General features: G+C 41.2%; 1 protein-coding gene across 7 annotated transcripts in view; it reads left to right on the top strand.

Moving 5' to 3' along the window:
* Nucleotides 1-18,521, top strand: part of CNOT1 (CCR4-NOT transcription complex subunit 1) — a 104,985-nt gene that overhangs the window by 6,832 nt on the left and 79,632 nt on the right. For all 7 annotated transcript variants that reach the window (XM_056135689.1, XM_056135690.1, XM_056135688.1 and 4 more), the window contains exon 2: nt 14,154-14,429. In XM_056135689.1, the coding sequence (XP_055991664.1) occupies nt 14,328-14,429 (102 nt within the window). In that variant the 5' untranslated portion in view covers nt 14,154-14,327. The remainder of the gene's footprint in view (nt 1-14,153; nt 14,430-18,521) is intronic.

The following is an 18,521-nucleotide window of genomic DNA, read 5'->3' as shown; positions in this document are numbered from 1 at the left end:
CGCCCTACCGCTGTGCTATCGCTCCAGCCCATTGGCACAGCGGGTAGGGCGTTCGCCTTACAAGCGGCCAACATGGCCGACCTGAGTTCGATTCCTCCGCCCCTCTCGGAGAGCCCGGCAAGCTACCGAGAGTATTCGATACGCCAGACACAGTAACAACAAAGTCTCCAATGGAGACGTTACTGGGCCCGCTCGAGCATTGTAAAATTAATCTTGGGAAATTTTATTATAGTTAGAAGGAAATTCTGAAAATGTGCAGTGAGATGTTAAACTGCAAGAAGTTTTCTGTGATGTCAAACTAATTATATGAAATGTAGAGTGGAATGAAAGTATATTTTGGAAAATATAATCTTAGTGTTTGTTTTGGGGCCACTCTGGGTGTTACTCAGGGCTTACTTCCAGCTCTTGTACTAAGGAATCAGCCCTACACCATGTTTATTTGTGGGTCTCCTTTGGGCCATACTCCTTTGGCCACACTCTCCAGCCCTTAATCTTACTGTTTCACTATTAAGATTGCAGCCTTTTGGAACTGGGACAATAGTACATTGGTCAGGGCACTTACCTTGTGCGTGGTTGACCAGGGTCCAATCCTAGGCATTCCATATGGTACCCTGAGTCCACTGTGCTTAAGGATCAAATCCACCACTTGATTCCTAATAGTCAGGAATAAGCCTTAAACATTGCTGGGAGTGGTGCCTCCACCCCCCACTGCTCCAAACCAGCACTTTTAGAGCCAGAGAGTTAGTGGTTAGCATGATTGCCTTGCATGTGGCTGACTCGAGTTTGATCCTCAGCATCCCATGTGGTCCCTGAGCACCCAGGAATAAACTGAGCAACACCTGCTGTGGCCCTAAAACAAACAAAACCCCAAGTCGGCACTTTTCCCTTTCATAGTTAGTCACCTTGAATTTTTAGGTCCTAAGTTTGAAATGTGTTTATTTAATTGGTTTTGGGCCATAGCCTGCGATGCCCAGAATTTATTCCTGCCTCTTTGCTTAGGGTTAACTCAAGGCAGTGTTGGGGAACCATATGGGTCACCAGGGATTGAACCTGGATCCACTGCATGCAAGGCAAGTATGTTACTTGCTGTACTACCTCTTTGGCCCCTGCCAGTGTTAGGTAAAAAGAAAGTTTTGGAGGGTAGGGCACGCACACACCTTCACTGTGCCTAGGTATTACTTCTAGAAGTGCTTGTGGGCACCATATGTGTACCGGGGAATGAACTCGGATCTGCTGCTTGCGGATATGATGTGCCTCAGCAGTCGAGCACTTGCCTCACATGTGTGAGTCTCCAGGTTCAACACAACAACACACAAAAATAAATTCTAAAAAATGGTGGTAATAGTGACCAGAAATGATAGGAACCTTTCATTTTTTTTTTAGTGGGGAGGAGCACAATTGTCAATTTTTATGTCAAGATTTTTTAGCATCTCCAGACAGAGAAAAAAAATAACCAATCACATACTGAATAAAGATACCAAATTTGTAGATAAACCTGTAAATAAATAGAAAAATATAATGGATATTTGTTTAAAAAGCTACTGCCGAAAAGACAAGGAGTCTGAAACAAAGGGGTAACTTTGAGTTACACTTTTGAGTCTACACTTAAAAAAAAAAATTTGTGGGGCCAGAGAGATAGTATAGTGGATAGGGGGTTTGCCTTGCATGCAGCCAACCTGGATTCAGTCCCGACATCCCAATGCACTTAGAATATTAAATACTGAATTGTCAGTCATTTTCCAAACCACTTTCATTCAGGCATTAGATGGCTTGTAAACCTCTCCAAGGTTCAAGGTAGGAAGCAATCCAGTACAGCTTCTCATTCTGTTGTAGTGTGCAAGTGTGTGCACACACATTTACACTGAAACAGTTGAGATATCCTTAATGTTTCAACTGCATTAGTGTGAACCTTAATGCATAGCTTTGGGATGTGGGAGGAAACTGGAGTATCTGGAGAAAATAGGCAAACAAAGCACATTCTGTGTTTTTATCAGCAACAGTTACTTACTATGATTTAAAATAAAGCAACATTAGTGAGTAACTATTGTGGTTAAAAAAAACCAAATCTGTTACCTAGTGGTTCCTCAGAACATCTTTGCCTTTCTTATCAGGAATGTCAATTGTACAAAATCATCTATTATTCTTGCTCAGACTTAAATGTATGTACTGTCTATAAGTATTTTTTCTAAGCAAAATTGGTTCCTTACATTCCTCTTGGCAAGTTTCACTTATTTGAACCATGTGCTGCTGCCTTGTATGTTTTCTGCCTCGTTTATATTTATCTTTTATGATTTTTGGGCCACACCCAGTTGTGCTCAGGGGCTATTCCCAGGTCTGTTTAGGAATCCATTGGTTCCAGAGATTGAACTCGGCCTACAATATTCAAAGCATGTGCACCAGTCCATTTTATAATAAGTAAGGATTCTCCCTTTGTCAGTAGTAAATAGACAATTGCCCTAAATTGCAGTTGAAAAATGCTTCATTTATTACATTCTTGGAAAACAGTACGCCTGGTTTTCATTCTTTAAGGGCAGATTGTTTTCTTGAAGCTATGTATACTTCAGTATGCTTTTTTTTTTCTCTTTTTGGGTCATACCCAGCCGATGCTCTGCACTCAGGAATTACTCCTAGCGGTGGGGTTGCAGCGTGCAAGGCAAACGCCCTACCCGCTGTTCTATTGCTCCAGCCCCTCTGTTACCATCTTTTATTACTATTTTTGGTTGACATCTTTTAGGTAATTATAAACTTTGAATTTTATCATTTTAATTTTTGTGCTGGATCTGGCTGTGCTCAGAATTTACTCATTCCTGTGTTCAAGGCTCCCCCTGGTGATTCTCAGGGACCCTCCAGTGCTGGGGAGCAAACTATGGTCAGTTGCATTCAAGGTGAATTCCTTACCTGTTTTTTCTTTTTGAAGCTATTGATACAGAATGGGAGATTAGGGGGTTGAATTCCCCCAAAATGAGATGATTTTCTTAGTTCAAGATTGGACTAGATTTTTCCTACCTTAGTCTTACATATATTGACTTTCTCTACTGCTTGAGTGTAATTCAAGGGAAGAAAGATTAATTAGTATGGTTATTCTTGAAAATAGGTGAAAGACAGGAAGTAATTTCAATAAATCTTGGAGCTTGATCTTTGAAGTTCAAGATTTCACTTTCCATTTATAAAATGAATTCATCATGACTATTTTAATGCTACAACAGAATTAAACTGTATACCTTAGCAATTCCTTGAATTACTTAAGGATATTATTTAACTGCTGTTTTCCATTCCCTCCAATTTTACTGTGATATTATTGACAAACTGTAAATTTAAGATGAATAATAATAATTTGGATACATATATTATGAAATGTTCCCATTGTTATTTTGATTAGATTTTTTTTAGTTATGATGAAAGCAAATGTTAGACTTTTCCCCTAGCATGTATTTTTTGGCGGGGAGGAGTAGGGAGACACACTCAGTGATAACTCAGTTTACTTTTGGTTTTGCACTCAGGAATTACTCCTGGGGATGCTCAGGGAACCATATGGGATGCCGGGGTTGAATCCTGGTTTACTGCATGTGGCTGTGTGCAAGGCAAGTACCCTGTTCACTTTATTGTAACTCCAGCCTCTAACCCTGGTCTTTTGACTGTAGAGCATGTGCTCCGGCATTTGAGTCCTGCTCCTGTAGTTTTTTAAAATAAAGTGTTTCAAAGAAGGACACTTCATTATTTTTTTGTAGTCTTAAATATACACATATGTATTTTATAACTTTGAAATTTAATTGGAAAGATGCAACTTAGTTGATGCTATTAAGTGGATTTCAGATGAAGAACTTGGTTTGTTTGTCAGGAGATAGCTCTGCGGGTAGGATGCTTGCTTGTCTTCCACACAACCAACCTGGATCTGCTGGGCCTGATTCCTGATTTCCTCAGTTCTGGATTTGAGCACAGTAAGTCATGAGCACCACTGAGTGTGGCCACCCCTCCACCCCCCCCCAAAAAAAAAGAAAACTTAATTGGTTTGTTTGATTTGGGACTAAGCATACTTTTCTGGTCTCTCTCCCTCCCTCCTTGCCTCCCTCGGAGGTTTAGGATTCATTGACAGTTCTCTCAGTACTATCTACCCAATATTTACCCTTGTTTTCTCTATAGTTTATATATTAATATTTTGCTTGCTTGTTTTTGGGGTCATACCCAGCAGTGCTCATGATTTTTAGGTCTGTACTCAGAAAATCACTCTTGGCAGACTTGGGGTGCCAGGGATCCAACCTGGGTTCGCTTCGTGAAACAAGCACACTACCCATATACTGTAGCTCCCTATAGTGCGTACTTTTTTGTTGTTAGTGAGGATAGCCACATCTGGCAGCACTCAGGTTCCGTTTCCAGCTCTGTACTCAGGGAACTGTAGTGCCCAGGGATTGAACTCAAGCTTCTTGCTAGTGAAATGTGTGCCATAGCCTTGTAAGTCATTTTCCTTGCCTCAACTATTTTATTTTCCTCATCAGTGTTCTGGAAAGGTTTCAGCACTCACAAAGCTGATTGGTTGGAAATTGTGGACTGCAGCGTGAGAAAGAGGATTGGAGAGGGCCCAAAGAGAGCTGAGTACATATAATAGGAAATCTTTTTGTTTGTTTTGGTTTTGGTTTTTGGGCCACACTTGATTATGCTCAGTCTTACTCCTGACTCTGTGCTCCTGGTGGTACTCAGGGACCATATGTGATGCTGGGAATTGAACATGAGTCCACCTCATGCAAGGCAAACTTCTAGCCTCTCGCTGCCCCAAAACAGGCCTTTTTATTGATAGCAGTTCTCAGCAGGCATTAACTCTTCACAGTAAGTGAAGTGAGTGGAATCCTCAGTGAAGGTTGTACCCAACCGGTTTTTTTTTTTTTTGGCGGGATGGGGGCTGGGGCGGGTGGGACCACTGTACCAGGCTTACTCAGGGCTTACTCCTTCCTGACCTTGTGCTTTGGGTTGACTCCTGGTGGTGCTCAGGGGACTATGCAGTGCTGGGTCTTGCCCTTGGAGCTGTCTCACTGGTCCCCAGAATATGAAACTTAATTGACATTTTTTTTTTTTTTTTTTTGCTGGGGGGAGTGCTCAGGGCTTCTGGTTTTGCTTGGGGAGCTCTCTTGGTGAACTTAGGGGATCATAGCAGATGCGAGGGATCAAACCTGGGTTGGCTATGTGTAAGGCAAGTACCTTGTTCACTTTATTATTATTATTACTATTTTTTGCGTTTTGGGTCACACCCGGCAATGCACAGGGTTACTCCTGGCTCTGCATTCATGAATCACTCCTGGCAGTGCTCAGGGGACTTTATGGGATGCTGGGAATCGAACCCGGGTTGGCCACATGCAAAGCAAATGCCCTGCCCGCTGTACTATCACTCCAGCCACACCTTGTTCACTTTATAAGAATATTTTGCTTTTGAAAATTAAGTTTAGTGGGATAAAAAAGTTTCAGGTAGGTTGTTTGTTGTGTTCTTTTGGTTACTCTCCAAATAGGCCTAAGCACAAAATGCTGTTCTGTTATTTGCTTTTTTTCAGTAAACAGTTTCCTGTCTTTGTAGTTTTGAGTGTGTGTATGATTACTTAGTACTCCATTATTGTTATTTAACTAGGTTTTGTAATAAATATTTAGTCAGTTTTAATTAAAAGTGCTTTCTATTTTATGTTGTTTTTGCCCATCCCTTGCAGTGCTCCCATCCCTTGCAGTGCTCAGGGCTTACTTCTGACTCTGCTCATGGGTCACTTCATGTGGACATGGCAGGGGGGACCATATGAGTTGCTGGGAATTGAATCCTGTCAGCTGTACCTGGTTTCTATTTTATTTATACTTATATTTTAGGATGTGCCTTTTTCTAGTTTTGTGCTCGGGTTGAAATAACATGCCATACAAATCATCTTAGTCCCAGTGTTTCTCTCTAACCTGTTTTTATTTTTATTTTGTTTAGTGTAGTGGTTCCCGCCCCCCACCCCCACCTTTGGGCCTCACCCAGAGATGTTCAGGGGGTACTCCTGGCTCTGCACTCAGAAATTACTCCTTACAGTACTGCGGGGTGCATATGGAATGCAGGTCAGCCATGTGCAAGGCAGAGAGAGAACATGTTCAAGAGAGAATATGGGCTTCTCCATAATGGAAAAATCCAGTTGATTTATTTTTAAAGAGTTGGTCAGTTTTAATAATAAAGGAATGAATCAAATATAATTCCAAAGTAATCAGTGCAGAGATGGGGTGTAGGGACCTAAACTTATATTCCTCACTTTCTCTAAGGTGGGAGATAACATCAGGAATTGGTATTTAAAGCATTTTAAACAATTTAAAACGGATTTTGAAGATATATATCTGATTTCTGGGGGCTTTCTAGCAATGCTTGGGAACTCCCGAGTTCTGCCTGGCTGTGTCAGAAATTGATTCTGGGGTCCTGTGTGTTAGGCATGCACTCCAGCTATTTAAGCTACCTAGTGACATAGGGTTCTTAATTTTTTTTTAACTTTTTTATTGACTCACTGTGAGATAGACCATTACAAAGCTGTTCGTGATTGGATTTCAGTCATACAGCATGCCAGCACCCATTCCACCAGTAGGTTTTTAAAATATTAAGCATCTTCTACTTCCTAAATGTTGAATGTCATAAATTCTGCTACTTATTAACTGCATATTAAGCTATTCCTTATCTGTAAAATCAGATAAAAAACTTTAATTGTCAGGTTTACTACTGAAACAGTAAAATTTTTGGAATAATACTTCCATAGGTTAGTTATATACACAGTAACTATAACTAAGATATTAATGTTAGCTAACATCTTTATATTAATGTATTGGAACTTTGCAATATAAATATAGGATCCCTGTCTTCTTTGTGGGTGCTTCCCTCCCTACCCCATTCCCGGTTTTTGGCTACACCCAGAGATGCTCAGAGCTTTCTCCTGACTGTAGTCAGGGATTACTTCTGGCAGGCATTTAAGGACCAGATATGGTATTGGAGATCAAACCCAGGTCAGCCAGGCAAAAAAAAAAAAGTGCTTTACCTTCTGTACTATCTCTCTGTCCCAGGATTCCTGTCTTTTAAAGGAATAATAGGGGCTGGAGTGATAGCACAGCGGGGAGGGTGTTTGCCTTGCACACGGCCAATCATGGTTCGATTCCCAGCATCCCAGTTCCCCCAAGCACTGCCAGGAGTAATTCCTGAGTGAAGAGCCAGGAGTAACCCCTGTGCATCGCCCAGTGTGACCCCAGGAAGGAAGGAAGGGAGGGAGGGAAGGAGGGAAGGAGGTAGGGAAGGAAGGAAGGAAGGAGGAAAGGAGGGAAGGGAGGGAGGGAGGAAGGGAGGGTCAGGCAGAGTTTTGTGTTTTAAATTGGTGATTAATCATGAAGTTCCTTAGGAAATAGTAGACTCTTAAGGAAATTAGAGTGGGAGGGAGGGAGGAGAGGAAGGAGAGGATATTGGGATTTTGGCGCTTTCTGAATGCTAGAATAAGATACTTTCCCTGATTTATGTGGGCCATTAGGAATTTACAGTTAGTCCATATGGTGCTCAACCTCCATGTCTGCCTTCCATCTCGTTATTTATGCTAAGATTAAATTAAGTAAAAATTAAGTTCTTCTGTCATTCTGTCGTGTTTCAAAGAACATGTGAGAGTAGTGTTCACGTTGGATAGAATGAAGTTGTAAACTTTTTCTTGATTGTAGAAAAGTCAATGCTTAACTTGACCTCTTTCAGTCAGGAAATCTGCTTCAAAAACTTTTCAGAAGTCAAATATTTCAGAAGTCAAATTGGAGCCTGGGAGATACCTTAAAGGTCTGGAAAATATTTTTTCTCCTTGTTCTCCTTTTAATTGTTGGAATGATCAGGGATCAGATCTATACAGTGCTCACTTGGTTAGACACATTCGTGCCAGTGCTCACAGTTTCTGTGCGCTGGAGATTACACATTATTGTAATGCTGGGGATTACAGTAGTGACAGCCTTGCTGATAATACTTTTGGCATGTGGGGTGTTGGCATGTTAATGTGATACCAGGAATTGTGTAGTCTTCTCACACTTGCAGTGCAATGCTCTACTCTTAAGCCACATCTCTGGGGTTTAGTGAGACTTTATTTAGTTGGTTTTTTGTTTTCTTTTGTTTTTTGCCACTCAGCAGTTCTCAGGATTTACACTCAGCAGTGCAAGGTGAAAAGTGCCCTACCTGCTGTACTATTGCTCTGTCCCTCCTCCCTTTAGCCTGTGTACAGGATCATTCCAGGAGGTGCTGGGGGACCATGGGACTATATGGGATGTTAAGGATTGAACCTAGGTTTGCTACATCCAAGGCAAATCTTGTAAGATTTATCAGTTGTTACTGTCTCTCCAAACCCTAATTGGTTAAGTTCTTACATATTTCCCTTGAGTCTTTTTTTTTTTCTGTCACACACAAGATGACCCCAAACTCATTTTATATTTTTCTTAGCTTAGACTCCTGGAAAATGTCAATTCCCAAGGAACCTTTGTTCTTTCTCCACACCAAGAACCAGCAGCTGGTGCTGTAGAAATGATTGTACAGTGGTTTGGGTGTTTACCTTTGCATGAGGCCAACCATGTCTGATCCCTGGCATCCCATATGGTTCCCTGAATACCGCCAGGAGAAATTCCTGAGTGCAGAGCCAGGAGTTTTGTTGAACGGGACCCCAAAACAACAACAACAACAACAAAAAAACAAAAGAACTAGCAGGTAGATGAAGACATTGTTCTTGGGATGTCATTTCTGGAACTTTATTTTTCCTTTTGTTTTTTGGGCCACACCCAGCAGCGCTCAGGTGCTTAGGATCAAACCTGAGTTGGCTAAGTGCAAGGCAAATGTCCTACACACTGGCTCCTGTTTTTGCTTTGTTTTTGTGTTTTTGTGCCACACTTGCTGCTGCTCAGGGGTTACTCCTCGCTCTGCCCTCGAATTAACTTCTAGTGGTTCTCGGGGAACCATATGGGATGCTGGGTATGGAACCTGGGTCAGCCACGTGCAAAGAAAGAGGCAAGCGCCCTACCTACTGTGGTATTGCTCTGTCCCTCCTCCCCCATTTGGAGGTGTGTGTTTGGGTCATACAGGGGTTACTCCTGGTTGTATTAAGGAATCACTCTAGGTGGTCTAGAGGGATTATATAGAATGTCAGGAATCAAACCTGGGTCTCCCGAGGCAAGTTCCCTATCTGCTATACTATCTCTTAAGCCCCATCTGACCCTTTATTTTTTATTGAAATGTAATTGACATGACATTGTGTAGTTGAAGGGTGTACAACAGTAATTTGATAGATTTATGTTTAGTATGGTTGACATTTTAATGTTAACTACTGCCCCTATGGAATCAAATAGCTCTTTATTCTAGTGGTAGGACAGTTGACACCCAATCTCTTAGCAAGTTTAATGTGTATAGTATTATTTCGTTGTCTGTAGTCACCATATTGTGTATTACAACTCCAGGACTTAATTATTAGTTGCATGTAAGTAACATCTCTCATTTCCCAACAGCTGTCTTTTGATAAGTTTTTCTACTTCATCTTTTTGTTTTGGGTCACATTCAGCAGTGCTCAGGGTTTACTCCTGGCTCTGTCTCGGGGATCACTCCTGGTAGTGCTCAAGGAAGTTCATAGTACTGCTGGGGATTGAATCCAGGTTAGCCTTGTGCAAGGCAAATGCCCTACCCACTGTTCTATCTGACCCCTATTTTTGTTCTGAATTTATTTTAGAAAATGATTTACTATGGGTTGGAGAGCGCTTGAGTGGGCTGGTTGTAGAGTGCATACTTTGCATTAGAAGACTTGGGTTCAGTCCTTGGCACTTTACTGTTGTAAAGCTGCTGGGAAATGAGAGATGTTACTTATGTGCAACTAAAGAGCCATGAGTAGCTCCTGTGCACTGCTGATGTAACCCAAAAACTAAAAAAAATTTTTTTCATTTGTAAATTTTGTTTTGTTTTGTTTTGTTTTTTGGGCTACCACTAATTGTGTTTAGGGACTATTCTGTCTTTGCTCAGAAATCATTTGTAAATGTGCTCAGGGGACCTTAAGAGATTCTGGGGATCCAATCCAGGTCTACAGCATGCAAGGCAAGCACCTTACACCTGTACTATTTCTCCATCCCCTAATTTGTAATTTTTTAAGTTGAAATATAAGGGACTGATAACATAGTTTCAGGGTATAATGAATTGGTAGTATAGAATGACCATGGCCAGAAGTCTAACATTAACAATCACATACATATAGTTGCAAAAATATTTTTTTTGTGGGCCCTGAGGGATAGTACAGGTCATCCCATAGGACACTAGTTTATTTTGCGGGGCAGGGGAGTGGGGTTTGTTTTTGGGCAACACTCAGCACTGCTCAGGGTTATTTCTGGTTCTGCACTCAGGAATTACTCCTGGTGCTTGGGAGATCATATGGGATGGCAGAGATCCAATCATTGCGGTGTGTGAGGCAAACACTTTGTACTGTTGCTTGTTACACTATTGCTCCAGCCCTGAAATACTTGCTTTTTAGTATTTTATGGTAATCTGAGAGACCGGGGCTCATTTCTTTTGTGTTTTTAAATTTAGTTTTCTCTCTCTCTCTCTCTCTCTTTCTTTCTTTCTTTCTTTCTTTCTTTCTTTCTTTCTTTCTTTCTTTCTTCTTTTGCTTTTGGGCTACAGCCTGAATGCTTAGGGGTCACTCTGACTCTGCACTCAGAAATGATTCCTGGCAGACTTAGGAGACCATATGGGACGCTGGGGGTCGAACCTGGGTTGGCTACATGGGTAAGGGCACATGCCTTACCTTGTACTATTGCTTCAGCACCAGTTTTTTCTTTTTTATATACTTTTTTCCCCCCGCTTTTTTTGGGGTCACACCCAGCAATGCACAGGGGTTAGTTACTCCTGGCTCTGCACTCAGGAATTATTCTTGGTGGTGCTCAGGGGACCATATGGGATCCTGGGATTTGAACCTGGGTTGGCTGCATACAAGGCAAACGTCCTACCTGCTGTGATACCTATCTCTCCAGCCCCAAGGTTTATTAATTTTATTGATCCTTTCAAAGAACCAGTTCTTAGTTTCACTAATCTTATCACTTTGGTTTCTATTTCATATATTCCTGCTCTAACTTTAATATTTCTTTCCATCTGCTGACTTTTGGTTCTATTTAATGTGTATATATATTACATATACGTATGTATATGTGTATGTATACATATATGTAACTCATCTCTTCGATTATTTAATACCAACATTTTCTTATTTTTTTTTTTATTGAATCACCGTGAGAACAGTCACAAAGCCTTTCAGTTCAGGTCTTGGTCAGCCATACAATGGTCAAACACCCGGCCCTTCACCAGTGCACATTTTCCACCACCAAGAACCCCAGTATATCCCCCTCCCCCCTTTGTGTCAGATTTCCACTTTACTCTCTCTCTCTACGTTGATCACATTCAAGATTACGACAAAAGACCCAACATTGTTATTTGGAATTTTCCCCAACATTCAGACCTGCCACAAAGACATCATTAGATAATTTGTTTTCTATTGCTGATTATGAAGAGCATATGATGTCACATGACCACAAATAGTGGCTACGCGAATTTGGATTTCTGATAATTTAGTAATAAACCTAGAGGAATTACTGCCAAATGTCCCTGGGTTCCGAGATGGTTTGTGTGCCTCTGGGATCATGGTCATTCAGAAGCCGGAGGAAGCATTTGAGGGTGGCAATCCGGAGCATTGTCATGGCGGGGAGCAGGACCGATTCCACCCCCCCCCCCCCATCCCATGAGGCCCCTCGTGCCTTGTCAATGCAGTCTCATACCTCGTTCATTAAGCTCTAAAAGATGAAGGCCACCATGCTGCCACCGCAAGGAGGGCAGGCGGAGGGACAGACACCCTTCCTCTCCCAGGGCAGCATAGCAACATCGTTAAATGCACAGTCCAGATGCATTTCGGTTGGGCATTATATTTTGCTCAGACTTTCCCACCACCATTTAAGCCTGTTCTTCAGGGACAAACGCTACATCATTTACTTTCCATTGATCACTTTGCATATCAGCAAATGTCTATTGGTCTATTAAGTCTGCCTCATTAGTTACTTCACTTAATGGGTAATAATGGGGAAAATCCTTTCCAATCTATGCTAAATATTTGCTACTTGTATCCCCTTTTTTAGCCTCTCTACCCGCTCTCTACCCGCTCTTACCCGATACTCAAATCAGGGCTGGGCTGCTTTATTGGCACATCATGATTTACTTTATTGGCACATCGTGATTTACTGTCGTCCCTATTCCGCTTCCAGGATCTAGACCAGAAAACATTTCTTAATTAAAACACTCAAAGCAGCTAACTATGACCTTTTCGCTTTTAGCATTTGAACTTTTTGCTTCTTGTCTTCAGACCAACTTCATTTGTATGATCATCAGTGAACTTGGTGACTTTTACCACACCAATGCATACATATCTTCTATCCAGATATTTAAGTCTTTTTCATATTTTCCACTATGTGGTTTCTCTTTTGGGGTGTCTGAAATTAAACCAAGCACCTCACACTTGGAAGATAAGTGTTCTGCTACCTCTCAGCCACCCTCCCTCTAATGTAGCTTTTATTGAGTTAATTTTATATCTGTTAAAAAGGTCTTAAGCTTTGAGCATAAACTAATTTTTTCAACCTGTTGCTTATTGGTATAATTGCTAGACAAAGAGCTTTTCCAGTATTGTATCTATGCTTAAAACTCTTCAGGGTCTGTAGCGATAGTACAGCTGGTAGGACATTTTCCTTGCATGTCGCCGACCTGGGTTCCATTTCTAGTAACCTCATGTAGTCTCCTGAGCACTACCGTAGCAGTTCCTGAGTGCAGAGCTAGGATTCCTGAGCATTGCTAGGTGTGGTCCCCATGAAAAGGAAATAAATATATAATGTAGTATATATTATATAGCATATATAATATTTATATATTTATATTTAAATAAGTAAATTTTTTAAAAGACCTGTTGTCAAACATTTTTAAAAAAATTCTTTCTTTGTTACTAATGTACACTTCTCTGTTAAAAAATATTTTGGGGCATCACCCAACAGGGCTCAGCAGTACTGGGGGACCATGTGTGCAAAGTATGTATCCAGTCAGCTTGTTGATATTTTCTGTTTCTTTTTATGGTTATAATTACCAGTGAAAAATGAACTTTCAACACTCATAACAATAGTATATCAAAATAAAAATGCTTGCAAAGTAAAAATTATGAACACATCCTTTCACCATCAAGGTAGAGTTCCCAGTGCAAAAACTGCATTGTTTGCACCATCAGGTTGGGTGTAGCTCCACCTACCCCCAATAAGGAAAAAAAAAAACTATGGTTTTCTGTGCATTTATATGATATATAGTATGCTTTTTGTGCATACATTATTTGTATCTTTTTCCCTCTTTCCTGATATTGGTGGAGATAGGCACTTCATACAGGTCTTCCAGGGGCCACATTAATTTGGTTGGGACATTGAAGCATCTTTTGAGCTAGAACTGTGTGTGATTTAAAAAAAAAAACTTGCTTTGCTTTAACAGGGGTTTGAAGTTGTTTGGATGCCCTCTCTTATTGTATTGCAGCATTGGACTTCTTCCCTTTTTGAATTCTAGTAAATTGCTTTTTTTTAAATAAGTTATTGGATCACAGTTACAAACGTGCATGATTACGTTTCAGTCATACCGTGCTCTAGCTCCCATCTCTCCACCGGAGCACATTTTCCACCACCATTGTTCTCAGTGTCTCACCCTCTACCCCTGCAAATAGCTTTAAAGGTGAAGAAACGAATTTGGGTTCTGAAGTCCTAACTTGATTAAACCAGCCACTTAAATGTACCACACCCTACAATCCAATGTTCCTAATTCTTAAGTAGTGTTTAGGACTGCAGAGATAGTACAGATAGTACAGAGGTGAGAGTGCTTGCCTTACATACAGTCTGCCCAAGACTTACTGCATGCTTCCCTAGAAGCACAGCTAGGTGTGGCTGAGGCTCCCTACCCCCTGTGTTACTGCTTAATGAAGAAAGTGAATGAATGGGTTCTTATAGACAGGGTCCTTTTTGGTTTTTTAGGTACTAAGACTGAAGGATGTAGATTATTGATCCTTTTTTCTTCAGCAAAGAAATGACAAAAATATAAATTTTATTTATTTTTTTTTTTACAGGTGCCATGTTTCAGAACAGAATAAGACCCCTGGTAAAGAAGAAGTGAAGACATAATACAGGCACCAGATATAGGCTAATTACAAAGAAAGCATTAACCTGCCTCTGAGGTGACTAAAGGGGAATAATGGTGATTTTGCGCCGGGCTCGGCCGCCTGCTTCCGCCCCAACCAGCAATGAATCTTGACTCGCTCTCGCTGGCCTTGTCTCAAATCAGCTACCTGGTGGACAATTTAACCAAGAAAAACTACCGAGCCAGCCAGCAGGAAATACAGCATGTAAGTAAACTTGTAACAGACAAGTACCATTAAGTCAATCCATGTGCAGTCAAAAGAGTGTTCACAATTTGTATGAGTTATGTGTCTGAAAAGTAACCTTTGCCCTTCAGATATTTTTATCTTTAACATATGTTTAAGAGGTTTTATTTTATTTTAATTATTTTATTTTTTTGCTTTTTGGGTCACACCCGGCAATGCACTCCGGAATCACTCCTGGCGATGCTCGGGGGACCATATGGGATGCTGGGAATCAAACCTGTGTCGGCCATTGTTGGCTGCGTGCAAGGCAAACGCCCTACCCGCTGTGCTATTGCTCCAGCCCCAAGAGGTTTTATTTCAAATGTCTCCTCTTAGGATTGCAGATCTGCATTTTTCTATAATTTAATTTTTGGTTTTGGGGCTACATTTGGCTATCCTTGGGATTACTCCTGACAGGTCAGGTGGACCCTGTGACCTTCTGGGGATTGAATTGGGGGTTGACTGCATGCAAGGCAAGTGCCCTACCTGCTGCACTATTGCTCCAGACCTTCTATAAGAATTTTTATTATTTATGATTTTGGGCTACACCTGGCAGTGCTCAGGGGTTACTCCTGGCTCTGTACAAAGAAATCACTCCTGGTTGCTCAGGAACCATATGGGATAACAGGGATCAAACCCTGGTCAGCTGAGTGCAAGGCAAATACCCTATCTGCTGTATTATTACTCTGGCCTCTCTTTTCTATTTCTCAGGTTCTGGAACTTTTTTTGTTTATTTTTTGCTTATTCATGTTAGGCTACTGAGAGTATCCTGCCCACATATATGCCCGACTGGGAACACCTGTAAAGGTGATTAAACGAGGCTGCCCCCAAAGCTTCCATCCCTCTTGGAGAGACCAGCCAGCTACCAAGAGTATCCCACCTGCATGGCAGAGCCTGGCAAGCTACCCGTGGCGCACTCGATATGCCAAAAATAGTAACAATGATGGTCCTCATTCCCCTGACCCTGAAAGAGTCCCTAATATTCCATCGGGCTACACTAGCACATGACAGGGACGGTGGAGACATTACTGGCGTCCACTTGAACAACTCGATGAACAACAGGGTGATAGTGATGGTGAGGTTAGAGTATGGAGAGAAAATAAAGGTTTAGGTGCATGGACATCAGTTTGTTCCTGTGTCATACCATGTGTTCTCATGAGCACTCCAGCATTGCCAAGTGTGGCCTTAGAAATCCCTGCACAAGGAATTGAGCAGCATCACATCTCTGGACCCTCGCTTTGAAACACGGTCCCAGTTTCTTGAGATTACAAGTCTATAAAAGAGCAAAGATTCATATTAAAGATTGTTCAGGGGTTGAAAGTCTTAGTACAAGGGTTAAGTGTTTTCCTTTCACGTGGCTATTGCTTTTCAGTCCCAGTCACTGAAAGTGGGTGGAACCCTCAGCGCTGCCAGGAGTGATCCCAGAACATTGTCGAGTATAGTTCCAAAACAAAGCATGCAATGTTGGGAGCATGTATCTTACTTTCTTCCTCAAGATTGTGTGGATATTTATTTTGTATTTTGTTTATCTACCAGTTGATAAATATTTAGGTTGTTTTCACTCTGCATAAGTATGGCTTTCAGCATCCACTTGCAAGGTTTGGGCTGAATGTTCTAAATTTTGTTATTTGCATGAAGAATAGAATTGTCATATGGTAATTTTTGAAGTACTGTCATTGTTTGCCAAATCATCATTATTTTCATGTGCGTGAATAGTGTATGAGGGCTCCAATTTCTTTCCATCCTTGGAGATACTTGTTATATATCTTTTTTACTTTTAGTCATTCTAGTGGGTATGAATCAGTATTTTTTTTTAATAAAGAGCATCTTTTCATAATTGGAGGAATGTCTGTTCAGTCATTGCCTCAAAGTTATTTTTCTCAAGTGTAGGTTTGCTACTCGTGTAGTATTTTATTAAATCTTTATGAAAGTTAAATAATAACCCCATATTTTAGTGATTGTTCTGCATATTTATATATATATGTGTATATATATTTGACATATGTGTGTACACACATCTATAGTGCCAAGTCAGTGGAAGGCAAGCACCCTGTGCTCCCTACTTTCTTTCTGGCCCCTATGATTTGGTTTTTTTTTTTTCCTTGCAGTTTTGGATCACGCCTAAATGCTCAGGGCTTATTCTTGGCTCTGCACTCAGGAATCACTCCTGGCAGTGTTTGGGGATCATATGGGATGCCAACTATAGAAAATGATGGAAGATATTTTCTTATTTACTATAAGGAAGGATCTCCAGAAGGGCAATTGAGAAATAGTCAACAGGGCCAGAGAGAAAAGTACAGAGCATATGACTATGGATGGTGGCTCCAAAGGGCTTGAGCACATACTATGCATACCTGCTTCTATATGGTTGCTGAACATGTCTTGCCACACTGGTAGGTGTGGATGGAAAGAAAGGAGAACTAATAGTATGGATAAATATATAAGTAAACTAAAAACTAAATCACAGGAGGCCAAGTACGATAGTACAGCTAGGAGGGCATTTGCCTTGCTTGCAGCAGACCAGGGTTCAATCCCCAGCATCCCAGATTTCTGAGTGCAGAGCCAGGAATAAGCCCTGAGCATTTAGGTGTGATCCAAAACTGCAAAAAAAAAAAACCCACAGCAACAACAACGACAAAACACAACTGCGTAAATTCTTACTCTGCTCTCTTCAGAACAAAATATGAACCCTTCATTCTCAGTTTCAGAGCTCTTTTAAAAGTCCAGTTCTAAGTCTTCTCCCTGTGATTCTGGTCTTAGAAGATCCAAATTTAATACCTTTTCAGTAAATTTACCCCTTTTTCCTTTACTCTGTGCTCTGAGATTATTCCTGTTGGTGCTTGGGAGAGACCAGATGGGGTGCTGGGAATGAATCAAACCCAGACTGGCCATGTGCAAAAGCAAGCATCCTATCTGCTGTGTTCTTATCTGGCCCTCAGTTACTTCTTTTAATTGATGTTTTTTGGTTCTCTGATTTTGGTTCTGTTTTGTTTTGGGGGTACCACACCCAGTGGTGCTTTATGGTAGGTCTTGCTCCTACCTTTGTACTCAGGCTTATGCCCGAGCACTCTGTTCAGAGATCACTCCTGGTGTTGGTCAGGGGATTGCAGTGCTGGGGACTGAACTAGTTAGTAACAGCCATGTGCAAGGCAAGCAACAAGTGTGTGTTCTCTCTCTGACCCTAATTGCTGTTTGTTATTATTTTGGTACTGGAAATAGAACCTATTACCTCATACAAGGCATGTTTTCTGTTGCTGAGCCACACACTTTGCCCACTTAGTCACCATTTTAATGAATTAAAATAACATTTAATAGTCCAAAAGTACTGATGTACAAGTAATTTCATTTTCAAAAAATTAAAATTTATAATTGCAGATAAAGAAAAATGGCAATAGCATTTTATTTAGATGATCAGTCATCATTTTTTTTAATAAACTTATTTATTGAATCACCGTGAGAGCAGTTACAAAGCTTTTGGGTTTAAGTCTCGGTCATACAATGATGATACACCCGTCCCTTCACCAGTGCACATTTTCTACCAAAAACCCAGTATATCCCCCACCCCACACCCTCCCCCTACCTGTGTGGGAGATGATTTTCACATTACTCTCTCTCTGATTTGATTACATTCAATATTTCAACACCAGACCCACCATTATTTGGGATTTTACCCTAACACTTAGATCTGCCGAAAAGGCAACATTAGACAATTTGTTTTCTATTGCTGATTATGAATAGCATATGATGTCCATGGCCATGCGATTTTGGAATTCTGAAATTCTGATAATTAAATCTGGAGGGATTTCTGCTAAAAGCCGCTGGGATCCAAGATGTGTTTCTGAGTATCTGGAATCATGGCTTAAGCAGCTTGATCAGTACCCAGAGGGCCCCTTCGTGGTCGGTGACTCGGGGTCTCTTTGAGCCGGGGGAGGAAAGGGCTGGCTCCACCTCCATCCCATGAGGCCCCATATGTCTTGTCACTGTGGGACTGCTACCTGGCTGTCCATTGGCCTCTGGAAGGTCGCGGACCCTGAGACACCAGGGGGAACAGGCGAGATCGTTAGCTTAAATTAT

Source organism: Sorex fumeus, unplaced genomic scaffold (genome assembly GCF_029834395.1).
Source record: "Sorex fumeus unplaced genomic scaffold, SorFum_2.1 ptg000122l, whole genome shotgun sequence".
In the NCBI taxonomy this organism is placed as follows: Eukaryota; Metazoa; Chordata; class Mammalia; order Eulipotyphla; family Soricidae; genus Sorex; species Sorex fumeus.
Note: the sequence above shows the minus strand (reverse complement) of the source record. Positions and strands in the feature narration are given on the sequence as shown.